Source organism: Echiichthys vipera (genome assembly GCF_963691815.1).
Source record: "Echiichthys vipera genome assembly, chromosome: 7".
Taxonomy (NCBI): domain Eukaryota; kingdom Metazoa; phylum Chordata; class Actinopteri; order Perciformes; family Trachinidae; genus Echiichthys; species Echiichthys vipera.
This window is the reverse complement of record NC_139832.1, coordinates 6179519-6201341: the sequence shown is the minus strand read 5'-3', so window position 1 is coordinate 6201341 and position 21823 is coordinate 6179519. Positions and strand designations below refer to the sequence as shown.

General features: G+C 39.5%; 3 protein-coding genes across 3 annotated transcripts; all 3 read right to left on the bottom strand.

Annotated features, from left to right (window-relative positions):
• Positions 1–378: 378 nt before the first annotated feature.
• Positions 379–7613, bottom strand: api5 (apoptosis inhibitor 5). Its single transcript, XM_083916041.1, has 14 exons — positions 7324–7613; positions 5884–6045; positions 5608–5701; positions 5422–5487; positions 4992–5143; positions 4308–4514; positions 4046–4150; positions 3134–3223; positions 2369–2550; positions 2108–2201; positions 1920–1976; positions 1396–1475; positions 1147–1289; positions 379–627 (listed from the first exon to the last, which is right to left on the bottom strand). Exons 1-14 carry the CDS (start codon positions 7393–7395, stop codon positions 548–550), a joined length of 1584 nt encoding a protein of 527 aa, XP_083772167.1. The 5' UTR covers positions 7396–7613; the 3' UTR covers positions 379–547.
• A 1622-nt stretch (positions 7614–9235) lies between these two features.
• Positions 9236–17668, bottom strand: samm50 (SAMM50 sorting and assembly machinery component). Its single transcript, XM_083916211.1, has 15 exons — positions 17530–17668; positions 16127–16237; positions 15791–15892; positions 15616–15703; positions 15364–15470; positions 14608–14738; positions 13827–13914; positions 13382–13510; positions 12715–12786; positions 12542–12628; positions 11360–11430; positions 11023–11090; positions 10784–10930; positions 10410–10551; positions 9236–9382 (listed from the first exon to the last, which is right to left on the bottom strand). Exons 1-15 carry the CDS (start codon positions 17548–17550, stop codon positions 9337–9339), a joined length of 1410 nt encoding a protein of 469 aa, XP_083772337.1. The 5' UTR covers positions 17551–17668; the 3' UTR covers positions 9236–9336.
• A 978-nt stretch (positions 17669–18646) lies between these two features.
• efcab10 (EF-hand calcium binding domain 10) lies at positions 18647–20822 on the bottom strand (the record flags this gene model as incomplete). Its single annotated transcript, XM_083917393.1, has 4 exons — positions 18647–18686; positions 18796–18886; positions 19070–19234; positions 20720–20822. The coding sequence occupies 4 exons, from the start codon at positions 20820–20822 to the stop codon at positions 18647–18649; spliced, it is 399 nt and encodes a 132-aa protein (XP_083773519.1).
• Between the last annotated feature and the right edge of the window lie 1001 nt (positions 20823–21823).

The window sequence follows — 21823 nt, the reverse complement described above, 5'->3', positions numbered from 1 at the left end:
TGATAAAAATCCAATGAAACAACATCATTGATTCATACAAAGTAGCATAGTCAGCCAATTCAACTCAAACTCTAATAAAAAAAGAAGATTAAATAAAATAAAAAAGGTAGAAAGAAATGCATTCATCAACATGTTCCAAACAAGAGGATCTTTATCTTTTTCCTACAACAATCTGACAAAAATATTTATCGGTTACAACTTGGCAGTCTTTGATCCACAAAAATACACAGAATACTTTAAAAATGAAGGGGAAAAACATTTAGATTTACTTTAACTATTGCCTTGGCCAAGAGTAAATGTTATAGGGAGTAAATGCTTAAAGGTCTGAGCCAGTTGTCTGATATTCTGAGGACAGGACAGGACTCCCCCACCCCTCCCCCCACCCCTCCAAAAACAACACAATAAAACGGGATGTGCAAGTTGGAAAGTGAAAAAGACGTCTAGACCAGTTAAAAAAAAAGTGGGTGACAAATAGTCCGTCTTGGTGCGGAAAAGATCCTGATGTGATGCAGTTCAATGAGCAATATGTACTGTATGTGTGTGTGTCTCAGTAGAGCCGGCCTCGGCTCCTGTTGCCTCTGCCTCCGAAGCCTCGTCCTCGGCCGCCCCTGAAGCCGCCGCGCTGCTCTGGAGTGTAAAAAAAACAACAAAAAACACAGAAACAACAGGTCAGTACGGACAGATTATGAGGCAGATGCATATGTGAGAATAAAATAAAGTTAATGTATAAATGGATGCATTTTCATAAGCATACGTTTGATTTGACTGTTACATGTACTGAGCAGGACAGTTAATCAAAGAATCATCAGTGCTCTGGTGGTAAACCATGTCGTAATGACAAGGTTTCTAAATTACCTCAAACACTGGTTAAAGCACATGCCATGCAACAACTTGGGCTCACTTCCTGCCTTAAGACCAGGGTCCAAAAGTAGCACCCGCCGCTCGTCAAATGCAAGTAAAAATCTACGTTGGCTAATAAAATAAGTCAGGTCAGCCGCCATTGGCAGGTTCCTTAAACAGGCCTACTTCACTACTTAATTTCTAACTTACTAAATACAAAATGTGTCAAAGGTTCAGTATAAAATAAAGTAAAACATTGAACATGCTGCACAACAGGGTTTACAAAAAAATAAAAGTGCTCCTCACCATAGGTAAAATTGCCAATGGTGGCACTGTACTTGCCGCTGGGGGGATTGTAGATTTGTCGCGCGTCCCTCCGGGGCAGAGGAGTGACGTGCTTCTTTGTGCTGGCACCGGAGGCCATCTCCTCACCCGACGGGCGCTTGGGCCTACAGACACAAAAGACAAGAAGATGATGACCTAAGGGGCAACAAGGACACACTGTGCTGCTGTTTATAGGGCTTCTGATCGCCAAATCATCGGGAGCAGACTTACGCTACTGCCTCGGACTTCTGGACAGGTTTCCAGGACAGAGTGACTGTGCTCTTGAACGATGGAGGGTTGTGGAAGAGATCCTGGAAAGAAAATAAGACTTTTCATAAAAAGAACTACTGGTTCCAGAAACACACAAATACTATGCAACAGTTTTATTATAAATACCTCCCCCATACTAAACCATCTTATTAAAAACATTCAGACTAATTCAACATATTCCCACATTTTTAACTGTTCGTATTATAACTTACATACAAATTCAAGTCATCATTGCAGCGTAGCGTCAGGTATTGAGTACTCATCACTCACACCGCAATTTCATAGAAATGTCCTTCTCTAGTTCTTAGTTATTTTTGACACGATGTCAGAAAGCTGCTGTTTACTTTTGTGTTGTTGCAGTGGATCACACTGTTATTGTGAGGCGTTTCTGCTTCTATTTTAATGAATTTGGTGAAAACCACATTTAAACATATTGCAGCCCAGTCTAACAACGCCATCAAGTATAGCCCGAAAAAACACTTTACCTTAATGAGGACGTTGATGTTGTTTGTGATCTTGAGGGCCACCACTTTGATCTTATTCTGATGACAGAGAGGGGACAGGTTAGTTCGAGATATTTTACAGTAGGAGTAAAAACAACTTTTTTTTGACTGCATGCATGAAGTTTCTACTTAAGCTAAGCAATCAAACTTAAGTTGACAGCAGTCATTACCTCATCTGTCTTCAGAGCATCTCCTGTCTTGCCTTGCAGTGCTACTCGCAGCTGTCTGATGTAAACCTGCAGACCTCTGGCAAAATACTGTAACCTGTTGAAACACAAAGCAATTTTTCAGTCCGTATGAAAAGTGTCCATTTTGGGATAAAACAACAAAAGGTGAGCTAAATCATCAGACACCCCTGACATGCTCGAAATCACACTTCATTCTTTTTACCAGTTGTGTTCTGTGATACTCTTTGAGCGTCACTCCCTCACCTGATCTTGAAGTCTTTGAGGCGCTCGGCATCCACTTTGTCGATGAGGAAGTCTGGCAGCTTCTTCCCCAGCTGGTGAAAGCCGAAGAGAAGACACTCCACGTAGCTGAATTGCAGTTTGGGCTCCTCGCTCGCTGAGTTCTCTCCGTTCTCCGCCTCTTCTGGTGGCAGAGGCATGAACTCCTGCACAAACAGAAAAAACATCAAAAATCATGACCGGAACCTTTTTGTTAGCCTTACTTTATAACTTCCAAAAGAAGTGGACCATTAGGGTTTACTAAAACAAAAAGGAGAGTTTATTATTCTACTTGTTATGTTGCAGCCTGCACTAAAACTACCTCTTAAATAAATCATTACTATTAGGGCCACTATTCTAAAGTTCCCCAAGTCGATTAATACTGTTTGCATTTTATATATAAGCCTATAAAAAGGACATGTTTTAATACATTCTCTCGTACTTTGATTTCAACAACTAGGCTTTCAGAAAATAATGTATTTGGTTCAAAATACCAAAAATGGGATGGGACAATCTGATCCAGGAAAGGGAATAAGTCCCGCTCTAAAATGTCCAGTTGGCCAGGGGCCCACAGGAAGAAGCTGACAGAGGATAAACAACAATATGAATGTACAGCAGGGAAATGCTAAAAAGAGCATAAGCTAGTCAGAATGGATCAGGGGAGAAAACGCCAGTGTGTATTTTGATTTGTACGTATGTTTCCACTTGTATCCCTCCATGCCCAACAACAACAGGACAATCAGTTCTCACCACCAGCTTGGTAAACAGCATGTTGAGGTTGGGCTCCAGCTTATCCATGTCTCCACAGAACGGACTCATCTCAGCCAGCAGCTTCAGCACCTACACACACACACACACACACACAAACACAGCTTAGCAGATCCCCTTACAAAGTGCAATGTGCATTGCTAATGAGAAACAGTGTTGCGTGGTGCAGACTAATGACCCCTTAACAACATGCAGTTGGCTGACACCTCTGACAGGTGGCTGCCACGCTGACTTTGTTTACTACTACAACCGCTCACCAAATGTCAGACATTAGGAGTATCAACCTCGCACCAGTGGTCATATTTCGCCAGGCCTTTCACGAATGGCAATGCTGATTCAGTGCAGAATAAATGCAGGTCAAGAAACCTTTTGTCTAACTGTCTCCTGGATATAGTAACAACTCTTTAGGTTTATGTTATGGCCACCAGTGTTTAAAATTGCACGTTGTCTCAGAGTAACCATGTTTGTCAGTCATTTCGGCACGGCAGACGGGTCTAAATACTTTAGTACCCATTAGCCTCGGTACGGAGAAGAGGCACAGACAGAGGTGCAATTCATGGCGGTGGAAATTTTCTGAATGCTTTGTTGTTATAGTTGAGAACAAAACACGACAGCATAGTTGCTGAATTCACCCACAGTAGAACCATAATTTAAAAATCAATTGGTTTAAGATGCAGATTTGAAAAACACAGTTGCAACCTATCCCTTTCGCACTTAAATACAACATGAGATATAAAAAAAGCCAGTGCCTCAAAGATGATGATTATGGTGAACGGTTATCCTTGGTACAGACATGACATTTTAATTCACTTCAGGACCCAGGGAGTCTACTTTGAAATCTCTCTTTGCATGTGGAAAGGGTCTGATCGATAAATATAAAAAGCAAGAACTCACCTCCAACTGAATGTCCAGCTCAGCCACAGGACTTGTCAGGGCGCTGAGGTTGGGCAGGACGTGTTCACAGAAGTAGGTTACAAAACGTGTGGAATGGACATTTTTCTACAAGACAGAGGAAAACTATGATTAAACCATGATAACTTGTCATAAAAGTAGGCATATGAGATGATTAAAAGTAAAAACAGACTATATGTGCTGTGCGTAAAGCTGCAACTATTTGATTTAGTCAATGAACATGGTTGACATTGGATGTACTCACAGAGAAGAGGGGCAAGGCCTGACGAGTGCACTGCAGCAGGCGGTCAACCGTGTCTGGGTCGGCTGGGTTGAGAGCCTGTTCAAGGAAAGCCTGCTCCACCACCAGCTCCACCAGCTGCTGCCGTCCGTTCACTGTCTGCAGCACCCGCAGGCCAGACACAACACGCATCAAGAGCACAAACTCCTCTCCCGTCACATCCTCCAGCACCTACGGAGGCAGCAGGGAAGAGACAAAAGAAACGTAATCAACACATGTGCTTGTCTTGTTTTACACACATTACCAACAGCCTCCAAACATTGAAATCATTGTTTAAACTCCACCTGACAGTATAAGAACTTTTCCCCCATAGCGGAAGCAATAAGGGAGCGGAATTAAAGCCAAAGTAACACAAGACAAAAGCTCATCTGCAACTATTAAATTACCTTTAAATCAGATCTATTACACAACATAGGTAAGTTTCATGTAAGTTTTATTAGAAAAAAGCAATGAATAAGTTTCAGATTTCAGTCAGCAAAATTACCAGCTACATCCAAGCAGCAGTTTTAACACTATCATATGGTCCATGATAGCGTGGTCCATCATATGGCGTGATGTATCTTGATGTAAAGGACCATTGTTACTTTCAGAATGACAGAAAAAGTGAACCCAAGTAGGATTCAGATCAAATCCACATTATATGCTAACCTTCTTTGTCTCTGCAAAGACAAAATCCTCCACCTCCTTTGTCATGACATCCTCTGGTAGAGTCTTCAGTTTGGTGGACAGAAACTTGATGGCCCTTTCCCGCACTATGTCCTCTCCCTGCAGGATCTGAGAGAAGAGGCCTCCGAGAGTACCTGCACAACAGAAGACAGCAGGAGATGGGATTGTGTCAAAGCAAGTGAATAATTACAAACTCAATTGGATCACAACCCCAATCTGACCTGGGGATGCAACGATCATGAGATACTGTCCACAGCCAGTGGACTGATTGATATTTCATGTTTATGACAGCACAGTCTGAGCATATGTGTAGACATACAGGATTATATAATCTCATGATCCTCTGAACTGTGCAGAATAATTGACAAGCATATAAGACAACATTTTAACTGTGGCGTAAAGCAACACTTACCCTTAGCATCTATCTTGAAGATTGAAACAAGGGATCCATTCACTTGGTTGAACTCTGCTGTATCGTCTGAAAGCGCAAAAAAATACAGATTCTTCATTAAGCCATGCAAATAAAACAACATGTCTGTTTAGAATATAAACATAATTGAGATTCTTTGAAAAAAATAAAAAATAATTAATCCAATACCTGTCTGAAGGAGCTGGGTGAGAATATCTGCAACTCTGAGGATGTTCTCGCCCGTTGCAAACCGCGGAAGCTCCTTGATGGCCTGCCGTCGGATCTGGACAAAGACAAGCATGTGTGCACACAGAGGGGATCATTATGGTGGATTAAAAATGTCTATTGTGAATGTATATAGTCAAGGGACCCCACAGCAACTTTAGAAAAAACATACAGGATTTGTAATTTTAACCTCAAGTTAATTTTAGGTAGCCATGCACACAGGTGTCCTTTAATACTCACCGACACATCCTCGTCTTCACAAAGATCAAGCTGGGCATTAATGGCTGAATCGGCCAGTTCCGGAAAGCTGCTGAAGAACTTGGGAATAAACTGGGCTGCCAGGCGCTTCTCCTTCGGGCCGCCCTTCACACCATCCAAGATTACTTGGTAGGCATCTTTGTGCTGCAAAATAAAAGAGTAATCAATAAACAACATACACAAAAGATATACAACGATCGGTTCAGTGTGAATTGTGATATGCCTCACACTTTAACATGATGTAGGTTCCAGGTTGAAAGTGACCTTGGTCCAAAGCTCACTGGAGCAGTGGTGCATAAAGCTGAACATTATTATAGTGGGGGTTGCTGTTACGGTTTACCTGGTTATGTAAAAATTGAATGTATGTGCTTTTTTTAAATCAGTCTCTTGCAGGTAGGATTTCTATATGCATGTAGACTGGGTAGTTTCTGTTACAAAACAAAGAAACAATTACACCGGTGTGCCTGTTATAAAAGGGAACAACCCTTGTAGCTTGTAAAAGTGGTACACAAAACCTGCATGTGTACTAACAAGGTGAAGGTTGGCTATAGGCTTGGTTTGTTTTTATAAAGGATGCCCATTAGTTATCACCTTAGTGACTATTCTTCCTGGTGGGCAACACAAGACAAATGTATACAAATATTGTAAAGCGCCATACATATTGTTGTATCAGATAAATACAAAAAAGTAGCATTTTATAACACAAAGGGTATAGTAGCATGGTTTCAATGTTAAAAAACAAAAAACAGTGACATGAAATCAATTAAATTATAAAAAAGGGCACAAATCAAACATGTTTTAACCTAATATCCTTACAGATAACTGTTTTTTTTTATTTCTTTGAGTCTTAAAATATTCACATATTTACAATACATCACATATTGAATGTGCTATGAATTGAAACTCAGATGTGAGGCGAAGTAAATGATTTTACCCAAATGTGTTTCTATCTAACAAATGCACAAGTCAAAAAGTTCATACAAGCACCCAGAGAAAACTGAATGAAGTTGACTTTGCTTCAGTTTAAATCTAAAATGGGCTCACTGGTGGTCAAATGACTTAAAAATAATGAATATTGAGTCAATACCGAAAGGGTGGGAAAGACCTTTTTCAAAGTTATAAACATTTTAAATGTGTCCTAGTTGATTTCATGTTGCAGTGTATGTGAATGACATAAGCTAACAGGAAGCTAGCAAGAACCACGGCTGTTGCCTAGCAAAGGAAATCCATTGAAAAGGTCTAAAGCGAGGCCATTAGCGTTAGCACGGTCACTACGTTAGCTAGCTACAGTTAGCCTAGCCGTGCGTATGTAGGTTACAACAAAGTTAACAAATATGGACGTAAATTGAGGCACAGCAGCAAAGCAACAAAGCTCAAGTTCAATTATGTTTTAAAAATGAAACAAGCTGGTATTTAAATTACCGGGCTGAGGTTGTCCTTAGCATCAGCAAGGACCCCGTAGCTCCGGTAGAGATCCTCGATAGTGACCGCCATCAGCGTGCGTAGGCTGCCTGCCGCTCACAGAGAAGACCGCCGATAAAAAACACACAACAAACCCCCTTTTGCTCGCTTTTACTCCGTTTCAGACGACCGTGGCACAAATGACGCCGTTTAATCGGGATATATTATCCGTAAAAAGGGGACGGGGAGATGAAATTTCTAGAAAAACCCGTGAATGGACAACCCCCCAACTGTCTGTCTTCCCGCTAGGCTAAAATGCTACGGAACAATGCGTACAGCGCATGCGCATATTTAGCGAATCGGGTGGCGCGTCACAACCTTTGGACAACACGAGTGGCCGTGAGTGTGCGCAGAAATGGTGCGCAGTAAAAAGAACAGTATAAACCTCTATGGTAGTGATTCTCAAAGCAGCTCAGTAAATATCAGGCTCTCTGCAGATCCACCACTAAGAGCAATGTTCAGATACAGCAGCGTAGACCTAAGATATGCAGGATTAAAGATTCAAGAAGCTTTATTCATCCAGAGGGAAATTATTGTGCAACAGTTTCAATACAAAGATGGGGAAAGATCAGAGTGACAATAAGCATAAAAACATTAATCAAATCAAAAGAAAGCTAACATAAAATAAATCAAACAATAACAAATGTGACAGAGTGCAACAGACATTGTGGTTAAACGTAGGTTTATACAATATACAACAAAACGCACTGTGCAGTTTAGCAGCAGATTGAAATAAAATAAGTACAAACTAAATAAGTGATAAGGAGTAATAAGTAATAACAGTGTTAAAAGTGTAGCAGCATTTCTTACTGAACTAAGTTACAGAACAACTCAATAAAGTGATGCAGTGATGATATAAAGTGATATAAAGTGAGACAGGAAGGTTTATTCCTAATCAGAAGATTATTTATTATTGACTGTCTTCATCCACAGACCTGATGTAGGAACATCAGCACTCATGTCAGTGTTTTCAAACATATCATTTTACCTGTTTACCATCTTGCCAACACAGTTTTAGCTCGTAACTCTGCTTTAATTACACGACTGAACCATTTTATCAAACATACCAAGAGGGTCTGCTGAACTAAGGGAGTGAATCTGAAATTCTTAAATAATCAAATAGTTTTTGCCAATTAATTATTTTGAAGTTTTAGGTTTGTGTATACATTTGTATTCCTCTTTTTATTTTACAGTGTTCCCATGTTTATGTATTGATTTGTTAGTATTGTAAGGTTAATAAGATGACAAATGTTTATAATTTTCTAAAACGTATAGGCTCAGGTAATAATGTTTATATGAAACTTGTATCATACCCATGTTTTAATGCGAGGGTGACCCCTGTAGTACTTCATTTTAGTAGGATGTGCTTGTTTCCACCTACATGACAAATTTACAGGTTTTGATTTTATCTTTGTTGAAAAAACGAAACTTTCAACAACTTGGGCGTCTCAAAATTCAGGTTTGCTAATCAAGCAAAAGAGTTTTTTAATGCATAACAGTGATAACTATACGTCCACCTTCTGGCAGACTCAGATTCATTCACTTGACGTATGATATAAACCAAACTGATCCAGAAAAGGGCCGTGTGGCTGCAGGTTTTCATTCCAACCAATCAAAAACACACCTGGTCCAACAAATCAACTGTGTGAAGACAGTTCAGGACAGAGTAAGTCGAGTCAGGTGTGTTTTGGATTGGTTGGAATGAAAACCTGCAGCCACACGGCCCTTTACTGGATCAGTTTAACACTCATGTTATAAACAGTAAAATTGGACTATGAGTACCATATTTGACCTGTGATCGCAAATGATAAAAAAAACTACATTAAAACACAAAGTGAGTGCAAACACTTTTATTGAACTATTTAGTCGCAGCAACAACAATTCTGTACAAGCAATTTCCTCTTCCAAATAAATGTTTCTGGCATAAAAGTAAAGTTGAAACAAAAGGAAGTTCCAGATCCAGGAAATGTGGTTTTAAAGGAACCTGATCCCTGCTCCGAACTGGACCCCGTCACATATCCTGCAAGGAACGGAGAAATCATGAACCAAGAATCAGATGATCTCCGGTGCACGTGGAGGACACTTTTATATGCATGGGACATGTCGCTTGAAAGAGTACTCTTACCATGTGTATGTAATGCTGTCATGTTTGTACAGAAAAAGGTTGACATTTACTTCCTTTTGGATTGCATTTGGTAATAGACTTTAATGGACTTTACTATGAGAGGAGTTGGTACAGGGGCCAGTAGGTAAGTCTTTAAAACACTCTTTAAATAAACTCTGGGTTCACTAACTGCGTTGTTGGTGCTTTGTTTTATGTGTAGGGACTCTTCTCATGCTACTGCAGAGGTTTGGTGTTAACTTGAGCAGTGTTAGTGGTTAAAAAACCTGTTTTAATGCCTTCACCGTAGCATTAGCATAGCGTTGCCCCGAGCTAATCAGTGTTAGCCGCATTCGGCTGTTAGCGCCTATTAGCGGCTCTCCTGGATATCTCTGTTAATAGTCGCTACATGAAAAAAAATTGATGGCTTTTTTGATGAGGGTATTTGCCAAAGAAGACCCTGGGATGATTTTACGCCAGAATTTCACTTTAAGTATATGTCACACGTAATCAGATGTGAGAGTTACACTGCATGAGGTAAAGAGACCCACTTGTCCAGGCAGTTTCAATGTAAATGTTTGGTCCCATTATGAATCAGGTCCGGAGACAGCCAGGAGTTTCTCTTTCACACGAGCAGCACACAACTGGAGATTCTCTGTCGCAGGCGTGTTCTCACTTACTGGAAATACTGGTTTGGTTAAGGTTTTGGTTTGTACTGAGAGGGAGCTGGCAGGGTAAACTCTGTTTGAGGCCCGGTCCGACTGAATCAGATATTTCCATTCTCACATACAGCCCTGTTTGTTAATGTCTAGATCATTTCAGGTTTGCAGTGCGTGTGTGAAAGGGACCTATCATTCATTGTCTGTTCGGGCATCAAGTTTACCATGTGTACCATAAATGTCTTCAAAGGAAATCATCTTAAACTAGCTAACATTACCAGCCTTACCTGTCTCCACTCTGAACTCCCATGGGAATGCAGTAATTCAGCTCCAGCCGGGCAATGTTCCCCAAACGCAGCACAATACCCAGTCCGTATGACCAACGGATGCATTCTGCTAATTTTTTCAAATGAGCTTTTGGCCCCTCACCTGAGTAAAAACAAACATACAACCTCAGCCGGACAGAGAACAAGGGCATCTCATAAATCATCAAGGAAAACCTCTGTCCACACATGAACTGGATAAGACTAAGATACAAATCCAACAAAATGACCCAATCCTTCCATATAAAATTCACTCATAAATGTCACAGTGTGGTCCATAAACCATGAACCTTTAAACAGTCATTAAAGAGGTGTTTGTTGCCTTTCCAGCTACTCACCATAGTTGAGGTTACAAAGGTTTCCAGCATTGAGGAAGAAGTGAGTTCTGAAGAGGTCACCTAAGCCCCCCCTGCCTGGTCTGAAGGGTAGAGGGGTGTAGAGGTGCAGGCCTCCAGCCCAGTAGGCCTCTCCTCCCATGTAGTCACCTGCCATATCAGTAATTCCAGCACACAATCTTTCAATTAACCCTTAAATCTCAGTCTGATTACAAAGCATCTTAGCCAAGTTTATGACTCACCTTCACTCTGTGGGCCCATACTGTACATACTGAATCCCCTGATGCTGGTGGGGCCACCTAGATAGAACCTAGGAGGTCAACAAAGACACGCAAAGGTACAATATGTAATGCAGTTAAGGTGTTTTTGCGATTACAGATAAACCCTACACTTAATTAAGTTGTTTAGTTTTCCCAATTGCAGCAACTCACTCAAATATGAACACACATTCAGGTACATTCTTCAGTATCAAAGTAATCCAATGGTAGTTGTTTCATCCATGGGTACATTGCAAACAGGAACTGCTAATAGCTTACTTTATTATTTTGTCAAGACTTGTGGACAATGACGTTTCTGTACCTGTCTGCTATGCTTGTTGGCTTGTCACCGATGGGTAGGAGCAAACCGCCCCACATGGAGGCAGAAAGGACCTGGAGGAAAAAGTCAAAAAGGTTTAGTAAAGTACACAGAATGAAAGAAAAAACAAACTAACCAAAGATGCACGTGAAGTAGTTGTTGTCTTTTTATGCCTGTGTGTATACCTGGCTAAAAAAAGGATTACACTGTCAGGATCCCAGTTCTGGAAGCCTCTCCCTTTCCTTTTATGCTTGTGTTTGTCTCTCTTTGTCTGTGTTTCCCTGTATGTGTCTCCCCTCTCTGTGTTTGTCTGTTTGGAGACGGGAGGCGTGGTTCGAGACACGCTTATTCCAATTCCACTAATCACCTCCCCAACAGTAGAAGAAGCTGGATTTTGGACACGTCCGGCGCCAGATCGTTTCATCAACTACTCTGTATCGTGTCTAGTTCGTTGGCTCCACGTTGTATTTAAGAAAGATAGTTTGTTCCATGTTTTCGGTGTGTGTTGTTTCTTTGTTTCTTTTTGTTTTAGCTTCCCGTGATCCTATTCCCCTGTCTGCATCCCTGCCAGCTCGCCTTCCACCCGTTCCTGTTTTTCCCGTGATCACCTCGTCGTTGTTTCTTCACCTGCACCTGGACCTCACTCCTTTTTCCCCCCACTCTCTGGACACTTTTGTACACAGCTGTTTTATTAAATCTGTTAAAACTGACTCCTGTGTTCGTGTCTGCATTTGGGTCAAATTCTTTGTGTTTTCCCCGTCATCGTTCATGACATACGCCAAATTTTTTTTTAAATTAGTCTGTGGGTCATTTATTTAATTTTTTTTCTGCGAACAGACCATTCTCACAAAAGTATATTACTTGGGGCGGCCGGCAGACACAGTGGCTAGAGCAGTCGCCCCAGGTAAAGAGGCTGAGGGTCCTCGAGGCAGCGGCCGCGGATTCAACTCCCACTTGTAGCCCTTTGCTGCATGTCTCCTCCTCTCTCTCTCACCCCATTTCATGTCTGCTATATAATAAAGGCTTGGAAACTGCCAAAAAATAACCTTAAAAAAAGTATATTACTCATTATTATTATTAGGAACTTGTACTTATTCACTAGGAACTTGTACTTTTGCCGAGTGGAATTGTTTTAAGTGCCTTTAGATGAGATAATTTGCTAAAAGGCCAGAAGAAGAATCTCACCGAGTCCCAAAAGAGTGTTTTGTTGAGCTGGATCTCAAAGTCCTCCTTCAGGAAACTGGCGTCTCCCCCAGTGAAACCAGCAAGTTCCTACACAACCAAAGCAGAAACGTCAACCAGGTCTGTCAAATTGTTTTCATACTGCGTTTGAAAAAAAAAGCTGTTAAACAACAAACCTGATGAATCTTCAACAGGCCACCATTCCTGGGAAGGATGGAGGAGTTCCTGGTGTCGATGGCCATAGAATGCTGAAACACAAAATGGGACCAAAAATGTGGCTTATCAACACTTACAGCTGCCAACACTCAAAGATAAGCCTGTTGTGTTGCTTTGATGTTATGATAAAATGTTATGTTGTGATGTTGTATTTTGTCTTAATTGCATAGTAAGTGTTTGCACATGTATTTTGTATTATATTGTACATGTATTGTGTGCTTTTTTCTTTTTTAAATTGTCATTTTTATTGCCTTTTCACATCATGGCCAGGGGACTACAGATGAAAACTAGCCTTCTGGATAATTCTGGCTATTGTGTAATCATGTGTTTTATGAAATTGCCCTGTCCCCTATAAATAAACTAATACCTAAAACCTAATACCAACACAAAACTACTGTTAAATGCTCGTTTATAACTACAGTGTCTTATTGGATATTCAGTCTTTTCCCACTATTCAACATAATTCATATCAACCGTTCACTCCCCACCACGTAACGTTATTGGAATATCTTTGAAGTGTCTTAAAAACCCTGATTTAAAGTACATTTAATAAATTTTCAGACTTTAAAAAACTCCACGGCTACTTCAGAGCCTGTGGCTAAAATCTTCAGAATAAGAGACAAATACCGAAAGTGAGGACTTGAGGGAATGGCCGCTCTCCTCCCGGACGGCAAACGAGGCGGTGCGAGCCAGACAGCCCAGCTCCCTCCACACTCCCTCCCACTTCAGGGTTTGGTTTGTCTTCCACAAAGGGAACTGCGGGAGGTAAAATGGTAAAAAAGACAGTTTATTGCTTTTATTTGTGCAGATGTAGTAAATACAGCATGCATGCAGCGTTGTTTGTTTGTGTGGCTCTGTGAAAGGCTTCTGTTGGTAGGCCTTTTTTTAATTATCCATCCATAAATGATCTGTTAACGTGAGTTAAGTCTAAAACAAAGTCCACATTTTTTGTTTCTCAGGAACAAAACTACAGCCCAGTAGTGGACTTTACGGGCCCAACATTTTGCACACCATTCTTGCATGGCGGCAAACAAACATTTATAACTGCACATCGACAGAAACAAGTATTTACGCTCAGTTCTCCGGAGATTCCTCGATCCGTCTCCCTCAGTGAACTCCATGGAAATTGACCTGTTACTTTGTACATGTTGAGTGAGATACTGGAAGTGAAGAAAAAGAGAAAAGAAGACATGTCATTACCCTGCTAGGATTCCTTTGTGATAACAAAATACAGTATATCCACCTATGGTTACTGCTTAGACCGCTCACGCCTTCACCTCCACACAGATGGACCCACAATCTAATGCTACATCCACACTGTTAGGTTTTCATTTACGCCTCACGTCCACGCTCTTCCAGCGTTTGAGCTCCTAAAAGTGAGACGTTTGAAAACACTGCGGAACCTGCTTAATTTTAAAACACTCCAATGTTGCGTATAAGTCCGGACAGAAACGGAGACCTTTGGAAACATAGACGCAGACACGCGCGTCAGTCAGGCTTATCAGTTAGGTAGGCTGACAAACCAAACGCACCTCCAGTGTATATCTATGGTCACGTTATATGCGCTTTTAGGCATGTTAATATGGAAAGAGATTATTTCTGATACAGAGCTAAAACGCTGGCATAAACGGTAGGTAGTTTTGGTTTTGAAACTCCATTTTAGAATGAAAACGTAGTAGAGTGGATGAAGGCTAAATGTAGCCTTATCTGCATAATGTCCGATGACAACGCTAATGAAGGCACTAATATGAACTGCAGAACTTATAGAAAAAGAGTCTTTCTGCAGATACAATAGACACACATGTAAACCATGTACCAAGAGTAGACCTTAAAACAAGCTGCTCATAACTTACTTGCGTTCAAAGTTTCCTGGTTGGGGCTTAAAGAAGGACAGGCCGTAGGATGTCTCTTTAGTGCCGTAAGAGAACTGGAAGGTCATTTTCTCTGCCCGACCTAATACATTGGGTAACTTCAGGCCCAGCACCTGAAATCAAATCGGATGAGGTGATTATGGTTTCCATTGTGTATTTAGAAGCAGAATCAAATGTAATGTATGCAATGTAAAATCTTAAAGATAGAAAGATTTGGACCAAGGTGAAACAACTTTCTAATGATCGAAAGAAAGAGGTCGCGGTACAAGCGGCTGAAATGTGTTTTCCCAGGAGGGTGGCTGGAGTCTCCCTTAGAGAGAGGGGGAGAAGTTCATCCATCCGTGAGGAACTCGGAGTAGAGCCGCTGCTCCTTTGCGTTGAAAGGAGCCAGTCGAGGTGGTTCAGGCATCTAGTAAGGATGAACCCTGGGCGCCTCCCTAGGGAGGTGTTCCAGGCACGTCCAGCTGGGAGGAGGCCTCGGGGAAGACCCAGGGCCAGGTGGAGAGATTATATCTCCACACTGGCCTGGGAACGCCTCGGGATCCCCCAGTTAGAGCTGGTTAATGTGGCCCGGGCAAGGGAAGTTTGGGGGCCCCTGCTAGAGCTGCTGCCCCTGCGACCCGACCCCGGAAACCAGTGTCATGAAGCCATTGCAGTATGAGACTATGATTGGATCCAAAAACAGTATGTGGCTTTTCAGTAAGTAGATGGTGACATGAGCCATCATAGCGCGCTCACCATGCTTCCTTCATTGTTTCCAACCATGGTATTGTAGCTGCCTGTCATCCGCCTCAGCTCGGTGACTTCAAAGGTCACATCGAGGCCGTTCGGAAGAGCATCCTCGCCTAAAGACAAGAGGAAACACAGAGGAGTCAGATGATGTATTTTACGGCCTCATTTCATTATTCATACATAAAATCCTTATCATTTGTACATTTGTTTGAAACGTGCCTTTGTGTAATCATGAGACGACGCAGGGATGGACCGTACCTCGTGAGGTGTCAATAACAACTTCGACCTTTCTGAAGATGCCGAGGCGCAGCAGCTTCTGTCGGGCTTCGTGGGATTTCCGCATCACCTGCACGACAAATTGAACCACGCGTTGATAACAGTAAACGACCACTCACATGCGTTGATCAGTACAGCTGTGTTAACGTGCACCTACATCGATCAAGTTCTTTGCCCGGAAAACTCCTGCGATTTCATAAGTCAACAGGTCCTCCTTGGTTCTTCCGAGCCCATCTATGTTCACTCGTTGAACTACAACCTGAAAAAGAGAAGACGAAGACAGCATTAGGAAAATTAAGGACCCCCAAAAACAAGAGACAGGTCTGGCAATGTGAGGGAGAGAGGGGGAGAGAGAGAGAGAGAGAGAGAGAGAGAGAGAGAGAGAGAGAGAGAGGGAGAGAGAGAGAGAGAGAGAGAGGGAGAGAGAGAGAGAGAGACAGAGACAGAGACAGAGACGGAGACAGAGAGAGTCTGGAACAAAAACAAATCTTACATCCTTGTTTTCGAGAACTTCTTGTTTTGGCTCGTGCTCAATCTCCAGTGCGTCGATGTCGTCGGGTTGAACTCCGAGCTCTGGCCCTCGCATGGGCAGAGGGTCCAGGCTCTGCAACACAAAGTAGGAGGAAAAATATATATAATCGCAATTATTTTTGCTATTAACTATAGTTTTTACTCTATTTTGTTTCGTTGTACCTTAATTATCTACTTGTTATCTGTTATTTAATTACCTGTGACCACGTCTGACACATGTTGTTGGGAGGGATAGTGGGATTTATGTTGTTTTGTTTTTTGTTTTTCACTTTAAGGCAGACGAGTTGATGCACTATACAACTGTTGTTCTTTTTCTTGTCTGCAAAATTCAATTTAAAAAATTGGGGGAAAAAATACAAAGTTTTATAGTATTTGCTTTTTATTAAATTTAAGATATTGATGGATTTTAATAATTAAATTTGATCATATATTGACTTTAAATTGAAAAGTATATTGAGATATCATGATACACAATTGCGTCGTCTAAATTGACAACAAGCACAATTTTCAACCTTGAAATTATTCAGTATTTTTCATTTGTTACTTATTAATTTAAACAGGTATAAAAAACAGGCTATTTATATAGATACTTTATTGAATCACCAGAAATATCAATAATTATCCAGATATAAAATGTCATACTGATACATTTAATCAGTTTATTTGCTTCATATATGACCTCAGTATTTCTAAAAACCATGGAAACAGCCCTGCAGACATGAATGTATAAGAATAATTAAAGGTAAACATAAACAATAATGTGGTAAACACAAGCTGTTTCCACCGGTGTGCTGACTGGAGTTTACAGTGAATGAATGAATGCTTTATTTATTTACATGTGAAAAATAAATGACACTTGAAGCACGAGTCATTAAAACCCTGTGTATGTTTGAAAAGGAGCAGGAAGAAGCATTAGCTTATTAATTCCTACCCCTTCTCCACTTTGATTACCTAGTACTGTAGGTTCTCTTACTTCCTGTGTATCCTGTATTTTTTAATATGCTCAAATAAACAATAACCAACAAACAACACAATAACCGCTTGTGTGAAAATAAATAAATAACAAGTATGGCAAAATGTGAGAACCCTAGTGTTTGCCATACAGTGAGTCCTTATTCTCATTTCTGTGCATTTAGGCCTAAAATACAACGCGCACACTGAGTCTGTGGGTTTATTTGTAAAGTTTAAAAACTAACTATCAGAGAGTTAAACCACAGAGCTGCAGCCCTGGCTCTGTTTGGACCTTGTTGCATGGACAGTATGGGCCTTTTCTTGCAGCACAGCAGCCGCTCTGTCTGGAAACTATGACTGAACACACGGAGAGGTCAAAGTCCCGGGTAACACGTGTACCGGGCTGGTCCTTACCCTGGCGTGGACGGTGCCCATGCCGAGCTCCGCAGGGCGCTGTCCCGGTAAATATGAGCGAAACTTAGCGGTGGAAAAACACGAACTACTTTAACCTACAAGCAACCGGAGGAAGGCGACGATGCTCCGTATAAGGAGGCGGCCATGTCACTTCCCGAACACGCCCTCTGCTGCTGCTGCCGCCGCTGCTGCTGCGCGTTCAACGCACCAACGCTGCAAAACGTCAAAATATAACTTACGATTAAATGTATTTTACCACTGTTTACTAATAATATTACTGTGATAAGTCTGTGTTTTATCAAAATTAAAATATGGTAAAATTATTCTAGATAATATCATATTTTTTAATAAATTTATTACCATTAAATCCTACAAAAGATGATAATAACAAAGTAAATAATGTACAATTAAAAGTACACTATCACTGTTTGTACTGCTGTTATTGTGATAAATCTATTGTTATTCAAATAAAAGACAATTAAAATTGTACCACATTATATCGTATTTTTTTAATTAAATGTGTTACCATTAAATTCTACGAAAGATAAGTACACGTTTTTGTAAATGGAAAACAACTCAAAACAATTACATAAATTAATATAAATAATGTACAATTAAAAGTCCACTATCACTGTATGTACTAATGCTATTACTGTGTTAAGTCTGCGTTTATTAAAATTACTACATTATATCGTATTTTTATTAGAAGATGATATAACATGTTTTTGTAAATAAAAAACAACTCAACATACAATACAATCAGCATCAACAATATCTGATGATGTTTATTGAGAGAGAACAGGGCAACAGAGAACAACAGGTATTAATCATCCCTGCTTTGCATCCCAGTTGTCAGTAATTTAAAGAAAACAGCGATAGATTTTAGAAGAAATTCCACAAACTACAACTGTTGACTTTAGTGTAAAAGGCTGCTGGATATTTGAGTGAAAATTCCCTTAATAAGAATACATGTTAACATTAGAAATGTAATAAGTATCAGTAGTTACAAAACACAGTTTCACATAAGGCCCAGTCCCGATGACAACACCCAAAGGCACGTCCACATTATATCACGGTGGAAATAACTGCTGAGTGGACGAAAACATCAAGTTCACAGTTATTCATATGTTGCCGAGCATCTCTGCAGGCCTTGAATCCTGTAACAACAAAATGAGACAAATATGACCTTAATAATATGGTGCATTTTTAAATTACTGGTGAATAGCGTCTTTGTCAAGCTGTTTAGATTTTACAAGTTTCTCTTACGCTTCTGTTTTGAAGGTGGCGTGGGATATTCTGTCTTCATTTACACCTTCGGGACATTCATTGATGTCTTTTATGCCCAGTGTGCTCAGAGCTGTGAGGGAAAAGGCTCTCTGAGTATTTGTTTAAGTGTCATTTACGTATTGATAGATGATTTATAGATGACCAAATAAATATGCAATATTACAAGTTTAATTATTGGTTCTGTGTGAAAAGTGTGTGCAGCGTCAGTGTCTCTGCCCAAGAAACGCCTACAGTGTCTGTGTCCTGTGCTTACCGTGCTTGTATTGGGCAAAAGTGATGTGTTGTTGATTAGAGGGGTCCAGTATCCCGAAAACTGCATCCAGGTTAGTGTTGTTGAACAGATTCGGCCCTTTTACACCAGTCTGCTGAGAAATCTTCAGCTGCTTCAGCTGCTCGACAAGAAACTCTCTGGGTTTATCTGAATGAATCACAATAAATCTCTTATGGTGCACATATTCTGTTTCTGGTAATAAATGTCATTATTGAACATTTTATACACACTACGGAACGTGTGCAACAGAATAAAACTGAACAATAACTAGTAAAACAAAAATAATTAAAAAAGGATATTTTCTCTCAATGCATTTAAACCATATCAGAACCTGTGTAGGTGTGCTCACAGAAACAGTGACGTTATAGTGCTGTGTTAACAGATCAGGCAGAAGGAAGCAATCCTGATGCAGCACGGAAATAGTTGAAACTAACAAAAAACTCTTTATTTTTATTACCTGTAGCATGTGTGTTATCATTTGAGTTCCCCTGTTGTGACGATTGTTTCCATTGGAATTTTTTAATGTTCAAATGAGGTTGTTTTTTTAATATATAACAGTTAATTTATTATTTTAAACATCTGTACAGTATATTGTTTAGCTCTATTTTTATATGTATTGTTTACACACTGGTCTTATTGTATGAATATCTATTTTTGCTGCTTTTTAATCTGAAATATTAAATAAAGATCTTTTTTCTTAATCTGAAATAAAGATTTCCAAATTGGAAAAAATAATAATAATTTAAGTTAGCTAGCTTGTTAGCTATGGCAAAATGTTTTTATTTTACTTTTTTATTTATTAATTTTATTTATTGATTTTTATAGCAAAAACCAAGCTAGCTAATCAATGTTAAAGATTGAAAATGTAGAATTTTTATTAAAAGCTATATTTAAAAAAATTAAAATACACCGATGCACGGGGTGTTTTGAGGGGCACAGGGTGAAAGTATTGCTTTTCCATAAAAAAATACATTTAGTCTGAATAAATATTCTAAAAATAATTTGAGGGGTTTGACAATGACTTGTAAGTCTGACGTAAAACCCTTTCAAAATACGATTTCCGGGTCCAAAGGCTCCGTTGAAACGAACATGTGTCAGTTAGACACCTTTCCCATATATAAAAAAGATGTAAAATGATAATTACATTGTTTTTTTAAATTCAAATCAGTTCAAACAAACACGGCACTGCTGCCTTGTAGAAATACGAAGCTTGGAGCTGAAATCATATTTTGAATGGGCGTTACCTCAGGTCTCAACAGCCGAATAGCAGCTGGCGATGCGGGTTGCCAGGGTTGTCTGTTGTTCAGCTACAGAAACATTTTAAATTAGAGCTAGCTAGCTAATCAATGACACACCACTCAAAGAAAGACTTCCAGCTTAAGACTGAATGTTAAATACTAATGTGAAATTAATTGATTAGTCCAAATTAGTCGTTACCGTGTATGATTCACTACTCGGCAACGAACCTGGCAACCCGACTGCTGGAATTATTCTTTGTTGTTGCGACTACGCTCTCTGGACACAAGATGGCGGTGTTCTGCTCATTCTCCATATTCAACCGTTAGTGTTTTTTAATGGCGGAGGGTGTTAGGGCTGTTGTGTCTACAGATGAAACGCAAAAACCACTCTTACCTGGTCTGTGAAAGAAGAGCATGCTGGTCAGGTTGTCCATGAGCTCCGTAATTTTGTGTTTCTTGAGATAATCCGCGGCGTCTTTCTCTCGCTGCGTCGCCATTTTGTCCACAAGTTGTGTAAACACTTGTTGCTATGATACGCCAACATCAACGGTTGAGGCGCGCGCACACACGTTCATACTTTTGTTTTTGTTTTTTTTGCCCGATATTTATTTATTTATTTCTTATTAAACATTTAATTTATACAAAAAGTGTCAAACACTAACATAAAACACAACATTTAAAAGCTTTTTACATTAAATAAATAAATAAATAAAAATCTACTTAAAGGATCTCATAAAATAGAAAATCAATAAATACATAAATAAACATTGTCATGTAAATACATAGATAATAAGAATAACACACGTTCATACTTGTTACATACATGTTACACTAAGCTAGTCTACCCCTGTCCATCACCTAAAACCATTATATGTATCAATAACTTCATAATGTTTGATTAAATTAAGTAAATTTGCAATAAATTATATTAATTTGATAGGAATATATGAGAAATAAATTGTATTTTGTAAGATAACTGTTAAGGAAAGTTTAAAAAATCAGGTTGAGGTCGGAAAAAAATATAATAATCAAAATAAATAAATAATAATAAATGTATGAAAGAGGAAGCTGTTAGTAAATAACAATTAATAATGGAGAAGTGATGGGATTAAATACTTCTTTCCACTCCTTTTTCAAACATGTCAAAAAGAAAAATCAAGTATTTCTTATTCATGTATCTCTACGCTTCCATTACATGTTTTAAAAATGATACCTAATTGATAATTAATGCTTTCAATGATCAATGCTCAAATGTCATTTTAATAAATTTTAATAATTTTACTTGAATGTCTTTTTATAAATGTCATTTTATGCGTTTCTTTCCAATGCTTTAAATGTTTTATGTAAAGCACTTCTAATTACCTTGTTGTTGAATTGTGCTATATAAATAAACTTGCCTTTCTAGTTGTGTATTATTATTTCCTGTGTCTTTTGTTTTCTTTTTTAGGTGTTTGAAATAAATTGATATAAAATTTAAATGAAATCCACCTAAAAACTA

Bases quoted from the DNA above. Each gene is read 5' to 3' on its own strand.
- api5 (XM_083916041.1), bottom strand. From the start codon at position 7,395: ATGGCGGTCACTATCGAGGATCTCTACCGGAGCTACGGGGTCCTTGCT. The intron at 4,515-4,991 runs GTTAGCATATAA...CTGCCTCCGTAG, and splicing joins TCTTTGCAGAGACAAAGAAG to GTGCTGGAGGATGTGACGGG. The intron at 2,551-3,133 runs GTGAGAACTGAT...CTGTTTGTGCAG, and splicing joins TGCTGTTTACCAAGCTGGTG to GAGTTCATGCCTCTGCCACC.
- samm50 (XM_083916211.1), bottom strand. From the start codon at position 17,550: ATGGGCACCGTCCACGCCAGG. The intron at 15,704-15,790 runs GTAGGTGCACGT...TTTGTCGTGCAG, and splicing joins GGGCAAAGAACTTGATCGAT to GTGATGCGGAAATCCCACGA. The intron at 12,629-12,714 runs GTTTGTTGTTTA...TTGGTTGTGTAG, and splicing joins GCCTGTTGAAGATTCATCAG to GAACTTGCTGGTTTCACTGG.